The following is a 13501-nucleotide window of genomic DNA, read 5'->3' as shown; positions in this document are numbered from 1 at the left end:
CTGTATCACTGTAATCACTAAAGGGGAGATGTGGGAGCAGAAGACTGTAAAACAGAAGACACCTTGGCCTTTTTTTTTAAGTAGAAGGTTTGGAGGCAGAGTTTTTATTTCTAATAGGGTCATTGGATTTATGGTGATGCTTTTTATTACTTTCACTAACAATGGGTAGTGGAGTTGAGTAAGGAATCAAAATTCTGCATGTATTGTTTATCAGAGCACCTGGTACCAGGTACCAAGCACCTGTCTGATGCTGAAAAGAATAGGAAATGGTATACACATAGCAAGGGACCTGCATGATTGTGGCTTTTTAATTACTCAGTTATCATCTTGGGGATGGTCTTTAGATAAATCATTGTTCTCGTTTTTTGATGGCATATGGTTAGCATTAACATACAGTAACAGGGGGCCTACCACCCCCACATCACAATCTGTAGGGATACCTGAAACCATGTCTACGGTACCAAACTGTAAAAATAACAAAAATGAATAAAGCCCAAATAAATGGATCTAAATCTAGATCACAAAAACTTTTTTTTTACTCACTAACTATTAATTACTTAATTAATAATGTGTGTTGTAGCACATAGCATATATGTTTTGTCAAGGGTATACATTAAATATTTTAGAAAGTGAAGGCATTGCACTAAGCACAATTGTTGCCAATCCCTGCAGTCTTTAATATGATAAAACCATATAGTTATCCTGAATACGAATATGTTTGGCTTAGCCATGCTAAAATTCTGAATGACTGTACCAAACAAGGATAGATTAGTATAGACCACCTTTAAGAACTGGGAAAAGGATTGCGAAGGGTTTGGAGTATAGGACGGATTAAGCATGTGGCATTTAAAATGTATTTAAATAACTATATAATATTGGCAAGATTTTTCCAAAATTAAAAAAAAAACACTAAAAACAGTGATGCAGTATTTTATTCTGGAGGATGTATGACACCATCGTCTGGCTCTTTGAAGTTACTGCAGTTGGGCACAACTGGGAATTTTGGGATGTGGAGCTTCAAATATATATAGATAGTACAATCCGTATGTGTAAGACCAAGAAAAAGGGGAAATCATCATTTAGCTTTTTTGTGTTTGTTCTGTGTGAAATACATTTGTGTGTAATTGTATTTTCTTTATACTTTTCTCGTTGTATTTCAACTAAAATATATGGAAATTGCTAGAACTAGATCATTTGCAAAGTGATTCTTCTACAGCACACTTAACACACCAGGGCTTCTAAGGCTTTTTAGTACACTGTTCTGAATCAATCATTCTTTGCTCATCACTAGTTGCTCTACACACAATTGTGTGAGCTACATATTTTTTATTTAAAAACGTACTCTGACAGCAATATCCTAAATATATACATATATAAAAAAACATAGATATTGTTGTGATAGCTCTCAGTAAAGCCATTTGGTACATACAGACTGTAACCTATTGCACTGCAGTGGTTTAGTGTTTGATTCTGCATTTTATGAAGTCTAATAAAGGATACATTTTCCCATATTACTGATAATCCAGTGCAGGGTTGAATCCATTTTCATAATGAGCACATTCTGGAAATGTACCCTTAGTTACATAGATAGTCTGGCTGAAAAAAGACAAACGTCCATCTAGTTTAACCATAAAAAAGTTATAATCCTATACCCACAGTTGATCCAGAGGAAGGCAAAAAACCCAGCAAAGCATGATCCAATTTGCTCCTGCAGGGGACAAAAATTCCATCCTGATCCCCCAAGAGGCAATTGGATATTCCTTGGATCAACTCTACCTTTTAATGTTAGTATCCAGTTATATTCTGTGTATCTAGGAAATAATCCAGGCCTTTTTTAAAGAAATCCACTGAGCTGGCCAGAATCAACTCTTGAGGTTGTCAATTCCACATTGTCTCAGCTCTTACTGTGAAGAAACATTTCCGTATTTGGAGATTAAATCTCTTTTCCTCCAGTCTTTTGAGCCTCCAGCAACTGATCTAGCTGCTGGGAACATCATAACATCCATCCACCTGAGAATCCTATAACACCCATTCACCATGCTCATAGATTATACTTTGTGCTTTAAATTGAAGGCAATAGTCTAACCCACCACCTAAATTTCCTAATGGAATACAGGAGGGAAATACAGGATGAAATGTGACTACCATGTTCTTTGTAAATCAGTAAGTAGTATATCTCTGAGGACTGATGATGATCTTCCAGCAAACAGTTGTCCTTTCTGGCTTCACAAAAGGTTACAGAAATGTATACGTATTTTATATTTAATACTAGGCACTCTTCGCCATTTCAAATAGTTCTCATTTCTGTACTCTAAACAGAGGTGATATCCATCTAGATATCCATATGGAATTATTTAATCATTTTAAATAAGGTTGTTGATGTTGTTTTTAATTGATATTTCTTTCTGTCAGCTGACTTCATGGTTGTTCATAGAGTTCATAGAGTTCACGGTTGCGTTTCATATAGTATTCATCCAGTTGGTTTTAGAGCACATTACAAAAAAAAAATTCACTCTTCAATTCAATTTGCTGTCACTTTTCCAATGCCATATTCTTTTTAAAAAATATTTATAGCAAGGTAGCCTGCAGTATGGCTAAAAATCCCTCTACATTGGAGTCATTAATTTTGTTACACTATACATGTTATGGTTAATTTTTAGACCCTTTACTTGGGTCTTCTAATAGAACATCTTCATAGCCTTAACTAATGGGAATATCTAACAAAAAAGGGCATATTTATAATTCAGTTAACTTGACATTCACCAAATATTCACTGCAGGTGAATGGTGAATGTGTTTTAAATAACAGTGATTGATTCACCACCTGTTAATGTTTGGTGAATGTCACATTCATCGCAACAGAAGCCAGCACTATTAAATAATCAAATATATGAATAGATATACTTATCTGTTAACCTATCCAGCCAAGAATTCTTGATGGTTTACTTTCAAACTATCTACTGTTTTTATGTATCAATGGAGGACAATTTTCTAAAGCAGTAACAAATGTTCACTTTGCTTAGTAAATAAGGTGAAGCTCTATTCAATTTTTTATAACCAATAATGTGCAGAGGAAATGAAAGAAAAATGGATTTCTACTTGCATTGGATTGGATGATTGAAATGTACACAGCTTAATTTTGTTCCCTAAACTAAATGGACACACTCAATTCATTTAGTAAAGCAAGGAAGCTAAGGAACTTCCTCCAGTTACATGTTCAAAAGCATCACTGTCACTGGTGTGGTATGTGAAGAGAGAGGTGAATGTGGGGCTAATACATTTAAGCTATATCTACGCCAGTTTTTTTTTCCATTTTAGTATGCAGTATATCCATATTGGCATCCAATATACTGGAACAGAGAGGAGAACAATAGATAGAAAGATAGATAGATAGATAGATAGATAGATAGATGACTTTGAATGGTATTATTCACCTTTATCTTGATTTTATCACACTTATACAAATATAGGGGTTGATTTACTAAAACTGCGGAATGCAAAATCTGCAGCAGCTGAGCAGTATCCAATCAGCTTGTTCATTTAAGCTTTGACAAAAAAAAACTGGCAGCCGATTGGTTTCTATGCACAGCTGCACCAGATGTTGCACTCTCCAGTTTTAGTAAATAAACCCCACAGTGTGTGTTATAAACACATAAATATCACTAATTTTGCTTTCATCCTTTTATATTAATTTATACTCAGGTTAGGGATAGTTTAATGCAAAAGTTTTTTTTGTTTTGTTTTTTAACCTGTTCTATACTGTGGAACTGATTTGGACTGTTATCCAAAAAGCCCTCAATATAATTAAAGAGATAAAAACAGCAAATAAATATTGATCTGCACAAAAAGGTCATACGTCTATCATAGGAAGGGGCAATTACAAATAGTTAAACACAGAGTTGAATCTAAAGGACATTATAGTGGAAACACAATGGTGATTACTATGTCATTTATAGGTTATGCCTAAAATAGATTTCTAGGCATAACACTTTAAAGTGAAAAAATATGCCAAAGAACTCTCTTACATTTTATTGGTGTTGGACGTGAAGCATCCACTGCTCCTAATTTTGTTGATTTATGTACCATAAAAGCTCAGGGAATTTGTATTAATGTCTTGTAAAGCTAGCCAATAAATGGATGCCAGACCATACGTCCCTAGAGAGAATGCTGCTTCCTGGGAGGAATTGCAAAAGTGATTTTTAGCCACATATGCTCCATTATGTCACTTTTAACATGTGTTCTAGCACTTAAACTGTGTTGTAAATTCATTCATTATAACAGGATAACAGGTTCTGAAACCACAGAAAATATTAATACTGAAATTGAGATATTGAAACCTAAAGCCTTTTGTCTTTATCCTTAAAACAAGATATTATATTCACGATGCAAGGGTACATCAAGTAAATAAATCACCTATTTGTTTGGTATAGTGTATTAATAAGCATATCTGTTGCTAATGTAAGTTAAAAGCCCCCAAAGTTTGTTAGTTTGTGAGCCACACTCTAAGCGGTGTTGATACATATTGCAATTAAGAATATTACTGTGTTGAGTTTAATGCAGTAAAGGTTCAAGCACTTAAGCACTGAAGACCAAAGAATCACAACAGAGGTGACACACGTAGCCCCCGAGACACTGGTTGGGATAAAAAATATATGTTTTTTTTTTGTTTTGTTTTGTAACAATGAAAAATGCTTAATGTTGCTTTGTATCCATGTCTCCAATATGGCTTAGAGTGACGATGTCACTGGTTTCACAAGTTTCACAAGTGGTTGCTGGCAGTAACACAGTTTTAATGGACAAACTGACTAAACCAAAGCACTAAGTTGGCTTAAGAATAATAAAAAGAATAATAAAATGAATTAAAAAAGTGAAACCTTACCTGCTGTTAGAATAAGACGCTAAGGGAGGTAATGCAAGTGCTCGGAGGTAGAAAACACTGAACAAGGTGAGAGTCACCATAAGGTGGAAGATGGTTCTGTGCTCCATGACTTCAGCTCTGTTAAATAACAAACCACTTGTCACATTCAGTCAAGGTAAAGCATGGCTACACATTGTGTAGAACACATTACATTCCTCATAAGCACTTGTTCTTCTTAACCCTATTCACTTAATGCTCCTGCTAGATAAGTGCATGCTGGTTATTACTATGGTCATTAAAAAACAGCTATACCCTTTTTTTCTGTCTAAACCCATACCCTCAAAACCTATATTCTGAGACTGTAACTCATTTAATTGAAATGTAAAAATAAGTATGTGATCTCAGAGAACTAATTACCTTATGTGCTTATACAGCAACTGTATTTTATTATAATATTTCTTTTTTTAAAGCAATGTGTTCTAAAAGCATTATCTGAAACTTGGATCAAAAAAAATTATAGCTTTTATGGAAATAGTTTTATAAGGGGCAAGTCACAATCCACTCTTTGCCATTTTAATATAGAATCAGAATAACACAGTATATACAATGCTAATCAAAACCAATGATAAGTATATAATTTTATGTAAGATATAAAGCATACTTTTTAATGTGTAAATATAAGCATGCTATTGGAGTATCCACTGCTGTTTGTGGAATGTCATTTTTCTGATAACAATAAATAAATATATAAATTAAATAAATAAATAAATACATACTCATAGTATTAGGGACTGTTTTACATGAATGTGTGCCAAACAGCAAGCATGATTAAAAAAAATATAAGCAAACATACTTGCTGTGTGTTTACTTATTAAAGCTGTGTTACATATACTATAACAATTGAAAAGGTACTCTGTTATGGTTGCCATACAGATAGCAATCTGATCCAACAATTCATCGAATATTATGGGCAGATCTAGGAACGAATGTCATTGATTGATTTCAAGCTAAACCAATTGGTGTGATTAAAGTTATTCTATTCAGTTACATAGTTAGTCTGGTTGAAAAAAATATACAAATACATCTAGTTCAACCAATAAAAGGAAAAATAAATACAATCCCATATACACAATCCTATACCCACAGTTGATCCAGAGGAAGGCAATTAAAAAACAATAAAGCATGATCCAGCAGGGGAAAAATGTCTTCCTGATCCCCCAAGAGGCAATGAGATATTCCCTGGGTCAACTTTACTTATAAATATTAGTATCCAGTTATATTGTGTGTATTTACGAAAGAATCCAGGCCTATTCTAGATTTTCACCACTCTTACTGTGAAGAAGCCTTTCCATATTTGGAGATGAAATCTCTTTTCCTCCAGACGTAAAAAGTGCCCCCTTGTCTGGATGGAAAATATGAGTGTAGGAAAGTAGATTGATAAGTATAGGGTGCATCAAATGTTCCTATTCAATCATATTCCAACTGGACAGTAAATGTATCACCAATATGATCATATATAAAGTCATTCCATGCATGGCCACTATTACTGTGTAGCTCTCTAGCTAGCTTTGGCATCTACAAATAGCATGTGTGTGAACTGTATTCTGGAAACTGGAAACTAATGGTAAGTACTGTCTCCAATGTCTCACAGCCTTGAGAACTTCAACAGCATTAATGAATTAAAACATAATGTAAGGTCACACAAGGCACATTGGTCAGTCAATTCACTAGATGTGTTAAACTTTCTTTGTTTTGTCCCCTAAAAAAGTGTGCATTAGTATATACCGTATATGCATATACCGTAGCTAATACTTAAGTGTGTAATGGATAACTATATATACTGCCGCTTCCATAAGTGTGCAATAGTTAACTATATGCTTCATCCAATATTTAAATGTGCAATAGTTAACTCTATGTACTGCAACTAGTATTTAAGTGTAATAGATACTATACATACTGCAGCCTATATTTAAGTGTATAATAGCTAACTGTATAATAAAAGTAACTATTAAAAAAAAGTGTGCAATAGATAACTGTATACACTGCAACTAATATTTAAGTGTGCAATAGTTAACTGTATATACTGCAGCTAATATTTAAGTGTGCAATATTTAACTGCATATACTGCAGCTGATATTTAAGTGTGCAATAGATAACTGTATATACTGCAGCTGATAAGTATGTAATATTTAACTGTATATACTGCAGCTAATATGTAAGGGTGCAATAGATAACTGTAAAATAAACACATGCAATAGTTAACTGTATATGCTGCAACTAAGTTTTAAGCATGTAATAGTTAGCTGTATATACTGCAGCTTATATTTGAGGGTGCAATAGATAACTGTAAAATAAACACATGCAATAGTTAACTGTATATGCTGCAACTAAGTTTTAAGCATGTAATAGTTAGCTGTATATACTGCAGCTTATATTTGAGGGTGCAATAGGTAACTGTATAATAAACTTGTGCTATAGATAACTGTATGTACTGCAATTAATGTTTAAGTGAGCAACAGTTAACTGTATATATTGCAGCTAACATTTAAGTGTGCAATAGTTAATTGCATAATAAAAATAATTATATAACAAAAAGTGTGCAATAGTTAACTGCATATACCTCAACTAATATTTAAGTTTACAAAAGTTAACTGTATATACTGCAACCAAAATTTACATGTGAAATAGTTTACTGTATATACTGCAACTAATATTTAAGTAGTTAACTGTATCTACTGCTGCTAATATTTAAGTGTGCAATAGGTAACTGTATAATAAACGTGTGCAGTTGTATATATTGCAATTAATATTTAAGTGTGCAACAGCTAACTGTATAATAAACAGGTGCAATAGTTAACTGTATATACTGCAGTTAATATTTAAGTGTGAAATAGCTAACTGTATAATAAACATGTGCAATAGTTAACTGTATATATTGCAACTAATATTTAAGTGTGAAATAGGTAACTGTATATACTGCAACTAATATTTTGGTGTGCAATAGGTAGCTGTATAATAAACATGTGCAATAGTTAACTGTATATACTGCAACTAATATTTACATGTTCAATAGTTAACTGTATATACTGCAGCTAATATTTTGGTGTGCAATAGGTAGCTGTATAATAAACATGTGCAATAGTTGATTTGTATATACTGCAATTAATATTTAAGTGTGCAATAAATAACTGTATAATAAAAATGTGCAATAGTTACCTGTATATACTGCAATTAATATTTATGTGTGCAATAGTTCACTGTACATGCTGCAAATAATATTTAAGTATGCATTAGTTAACTTTATATAATTTAATTGATATTTAAGTGTACAGTAGGTAGCTATATAAGTAACTGTATATTAACATGTGCAATAGTTACCTGTATATACTGCAATGAATATTTAAGTGTGCAATAGTTAACTGTATATACTGCAATTAATATTTAGTCAATTGTATAACTAACTATTGCACACATAAATATTAATTGCAGTATATACAGTTAACTATTGCATACTGAATATCAGTTGACGTATATACAGTGTAATGTACTTCAACTGATATTTAAGTGTGCAATAGGTAGCTGTATAAGAAACTGTATAATAAACGTGTGCAAAAGTGAACTGTATATACTGCAATTAATATTGAAGTGTGCACTAGTCAATTGTAGAAATGGCAGCTAATATATGTGTGCAAGAGTTAGCTGTATAATAAAAGTGTGCCCTGGTTAAGTATACATATTGCAGCTAACGTTTAAGTGTGCAATAGTGAGATCTGTGTGCACTTACCAGAAATGTGGGGTTGCCTCTTTCCTGCGGTATGTCCTTTGATGTGGAGTGTCCCCAATGGTAGAAGAAGGAGCCGCTCCGTCCGCTGTCCGTGGTGCTGAAAGTCCCACCCAAGGTCGGGCAGAGGGAAGCCTCGCTGCTGCTGCTGCTGCCGCCACAAGTTCCGATCTTCTCAGCTCTCTTCAGTGCAAGTTGTGTACTTAGCCAAGCTCGGCTCCTTTCTTTTAATAGTCTGAGGCTGAAAGATGCTCCTATAAAACGATGGGGAGAGAAGGGCTGGTCAACAGGGCTAACTCGAGTGGCTTCTGTGTAGACGTCACTCCAGATCCCACAGGGATTTACTAAAAAGTCGTCATCACCTCCCTGCTTAGGACTACAGATGAAGTCTGTGTGATCAATGGTTGCCATAAGACATGACTATGTAGCAGTTAATTTACTTAGGTAATGAATGACTGCACATCTACAGTGTCATTAACATCGCTCCAGTTGTACCAGAACGACACAGCATTGATGTTATTATAAGTGTATTAAAGTGACAAATGAAGGATGCCTGTTCCAGTGCTGTCTGTCCATAGGATATGCACTTTTTTCTTCTGTAGGCACAGACATGTCAATTGGTTTTACAATGGTGTCCCACACCAATGAATGTCATGATTAATAAATGCACATCTGCAAAAGAGGTACATATTTATTACCAGGGCTGAGGGTGACTGGAGATTGGTTTATTGATTCTGTTTGATTTATAGAAAGGACTTAATTAAACATGAATATTTTTCAGACACGGATCAACAGTTTATGTTTGGTTCACACAGTGTTGCGTCACTTGTTCATACAAACTAGACCAGATTTTCTCAACCGGGGTTCCTCCAGAGGTTGCTAAGGGTTCCTTAGCTGAATGAGCAGGGGCAAAATGATCAGCTGCTTAAACTGACCACCAATGTCCTATACACTACAATTTCACTGCCTGGGGTTGATTTATTACAGACACATAGACTGTTCACTTTGCGAGAGAAATTGCACTTTGCAAAGGGAATCATCCCTTCCACCCAGGGGTGGACTGACCATTTGCAAACTCGGGCCCTGCCTGAGGGCCTGGGGTCAGTAGGGGACCCCATGAGATGCCCCTGATACCTTTTTCATAGGCTTTTTTGAGTTTGGGAAAGGACACAGGGGCCCCATGAACCCCTATTGCCCGGGGGCCCCATGAGTTGTCAGTCCGCCCCTGCTTCCACCCTAAAGGGGAAGTTCTGTTTTAAGGCTTTGTCCCCTGCTCCCCGTCTACGATTGGCACCTTTTGGGAGTGGGGGGGGGGGGAGCAGGTACCTCAATTTGACAGGTACCCTCTCCTACTTCTGGTGCAATTGCCTAAGGCAGTCGGAAGCAGTAGTTGTCCTCCCCTCTCCCTCCCCATAGTTTTCTGGGACATGTGACAGGTCCCAGAAGACTACAGGACCATTCGCGAAGCAAACGCTACTTGCTCATGCGCAGTGGGCAACCGGCTGTCAAGCCGCAAGCTGTCACAGCCGGGTGCCCACAATGCAGATGCCAGCATGGAGGAAAGAAAACAGCCAGTGAAACCAGCCGTAGTGAGGACTCCGCTGGACCAAGGGACAGGTAAGTGGCTGTATTTTAAAAGTCAGCAGGTACAGTTTTTGTAGCTGCTGACTTTTTTTTTCAACTGGAACTCAACCTTAAGCTTAGTGGCTGAGGTAATGCTTTGAAATTAGCTCACCTAATTTCATAATATAAACAGTACTCTGAAAACATCAACTTATGGAAATAATTTGTTATCATTGCCTATTGCATTATGCTTAAACAGGCTCATGTAGTAGCTATTGTGCACAAATAGGAAATATAACATGTATTTTTGCCATGCAGAACTGTGTCATAGTTGTGGACAGAATTAAAGAATCAAAGTTCAGTCGGAAGCAGTAGTTGTCCTCCCCTCTCCCTCCCCATAGTTTTCTGGGACATGTGACAGGTCCCAGAAGACTACAGGACCATTCGCGAAGCAAACGCTACTTGCGCATGCGCAGTGGGCAACCGGCTGTCAAGCCGCAAGCTGTCACAGTTGTTGACAGAATTAAAGAATCAAAGTTCTTTTGGCCGTACCTCTATGGATCCTGTGATCCAGATTCAGTTGACAGTGGGCTAAAGCTCCCTCTTGGCTGATATCACAGCTCCTGTCCAGGCTCTACAGAGATCCTGACTGGCAGCTGATTCAGCCTCTCAGCATGCCACTGAGGGTCTGAGCTAGCCATTTCCACCCTCCTCCAGAGCCCAAACTCCAGTGAGCGCTGCAGCGACGGAGAGCCAGGGACTGACAGTCAGCAGCTCTCTGCTCACTGAAGACTGAGAACTGAGCACTCAGCAGTATTTGATCACTCAGTTCTCAGTCTTAGAAGTAGTGGAGGACAGATACAGCATTGGTCCAATGCTGCATCCACTTGGTGAGCATGAATTGTTTTTGTAAATCCGCACTTCTCTTTAAATGGTTGGTAAAGTTGAAAAAAGATATATCTTTATCAAGCATAACAAAAAAAACCTTGAATCTGGAGAACTAATGATGAGCTGAATGCACTTTGGCTCTGTTCAGGACAAGTTCTGTGAACAGTAACTGAGTAAAGTTTAGATGCCAAATCTAAACCCCATTAAAGTCATCAGGTACCGAATGTCAAAAAAAAAAAATAATGACCATTTTATAGCTAATATGCTAGGGGTTGTCAAACAATGTATATGGTGGATAAACTGGTGTATAATGTATCATGGCACCACTCAGAAGCTGAGTAACAAATCTAAAGAATTAGCTCACCGGTTTGTATAGGAGAATAGTGTTCACATGGAGTCCAGTAACTTTCAGTTCGAGAGAGGAGAAAGGACACCGCTCAAACTGCCCATACAGTCCTGTGTGTGGTCCTATGTGAGGAGTCCTCTGTGATCAAGACCCGATGGGTGGGGTAAAACACATCAGGTGGCTGGCGTGATGGCTGAGGCCATCCTCCACACACAGGACTATACGGGGGGTCTATGCTGTGTCCTATATCCTCTCTCCAACCGCAATGTACATGGTGAGCATGGTGATGTTAATGTGGGACCCCCACAAAAAAATGGCACAGCATTCCCACTCTAATTCACACCAGGCTCTTAGGGTCTTGTATGAATTTTAATGCAAATCTGTTTTAAAAAAGTGTAAGGTCCTCCCAGAAATCAAATCAACCCCAGACCCTTATCTGAGCATACAACCTGGCAGGCCAAGAAATGTGCATGTGAGTGTGTGCCTCCCTTTCCCCCCTGAACCAGGGGAGATCCACCTGGCAAAGCACCTAGTTCTTATGTTGATAAGGACAAGGGTCTCTTCCCTGGCCCAGTGGTTGTGGGGTCTGCTGGCAGGGACCTTTTTGGAATCTGGAAACCCCCTTTAACAATAAGGGGTCCCTCAGATACCCTCCTCCCATGCGAATGAGTAAGGGGTTCAAAGTACCCCTAGGCCTCATGTACACTGCTGCTCCTAAGCATGAGTTTAGGAGTTTTTGGAATTTTTCTAAAAGCCTCTAGTGTTTTTCTGCTGCCAGAAGAGCTAAATGTCTAGGGGAGTTCATGTGTAAATGTAGTCTAACTCATTCACAAAAAAATTAAAAGTTTGAATAAATACAACAATGTTTTTTTTACAAGTCCTTTAATGGAAAAAAGCAAAAAAAAGTCCCATGATGTACATCCATTGTTAGTCCCATCTTTCAACAATGTAGATCCATTTTAATGTTGATGCCTGATGCCCACCACACCAAAAGAAATAGCTAAAGACTAACACACATCTGTTCCCATCACTTCACTCCTGCTGAATGATAGGCCCAGAGGATGGCAGCTGTTATTAACAAGGGGGCAGGGTCTCCTGGGTGACATCATTGACATTATATGGCCATGTCCAAGTATGGACACCCAACTCTTTGTTAATAACAGCTGTCATCCACCAGACCTGTCATTCGGTGGATGTGAAGTAATGGGATCAAATGTGTTTCAGTGGTCATTGGATTTTTTTATTTTGGTGGAGCAGTAGACATTGGGATTGATGTGTATCAGCATTGCTGGATGACATGATTGATAACAGATGTACATTGTGACTTTTTTTTTTTAAAGGACTTGTCTTTAACACTTTACATTTCTTTTGTGAATAAGTAAGGATAATATGTACCTTTCACTCATTCACATGGAGGAGAATTGTATCTCGGTCTCCTCTTTTCAGGGGAAGAGGTCCTTGTCCTCATCAACATGGGGATGAGGTGCTTTGGTTCCCCCTGACAAGGCATCCCTCCATGTTGAGGGTATGTGGTCTTGTATAGTTCAGGCTTTTGGATGCTTGTCCCCTCTTTTTCTGGCCTGCCAGGCTTGGATAAGGGTCTGGTGTGAATTTTTGCAGTCGGGAACCCCATGATTTTTTTACTTTGTGCAGGGCTACCTTCTAAAATTCATACCAGACCCAAAGGGTTTGGTGTGAATTTTTGGAGGAATAACACACTTTTTTGTTGTATTTTTTTGTCTGTGGGGTTCTCAGGTTCTCTCTGAAAATCCATGCCCATCCAGAACCTTATCTAACCATGCATCCTGGCAGACCAGAAAAGAAGGTGACAAAAATGTTGCCCCCAAGACCCAGAACTTTACCAGGCCACATGCCTTCGACATGGGGGTACCTTACAAGGCGGGAGGATGCCAGACGTAAAAGGCAAAGCGAGAGTGGGTAGCTGTCAAATATAGCAGCCATGGCAATACCACTATTATACATGCATGACATTCAGCTCCTGCCAAATGGATAAATGTTCTGCCATTTGTCTGAACTTCTGAACTACCAAGTGTGACGATCACGGC

General features: G+C 37.4%; 1 protein-coding gene across 1 annotated transcript in view; it reads right to left on the bottom strand.

The window, feature by feature from the left end:
- Positions 1-9139, bottom strand: part of VIP (vasoactive intestinal peptide) — a 35335-nt gene extending 26196 nt beyond the window's left edge. Inside the window, exons 1-2 of the mRNA XM_089694293.1 lie at positions 8642-9139; positions 4879-4995 (exon numbers count right to left, since the gene is read on the bottom strand). Of these exons, the coding sequence (XP_089550419.1) occupies positions 4879-4985 (107 nt within the window). The 5' untranslated portion in view covers positions 4986-4995; positions 8642-9139. The remainder of the gene's footprint in view (positions 1-4878; positions 4996-8641) is intronic.
- Positions 9140-13501: the final 4362 nt, after the last annotated feature.

This window comes from Staurois parvus, unplaced genomic scaffold, assembly GCF_062004578.1.
Source record: "Staurois parvus isolate SC_StPar_1 unplaced genomic scaffold, SC_StPar_1.0 ptg000657l, whole genome shotgun sequence".
NCBI classification, from domain to species: Eukaryota; Metazoa; Chordata; class Amphibia; order Anura; family Ranidae; genus Staurois; species Staurois parvus.
Note: the sequence above shows the minus strand (reverse complement) of the source record. Positions and strands in the feature narration are given on the sequence as shown.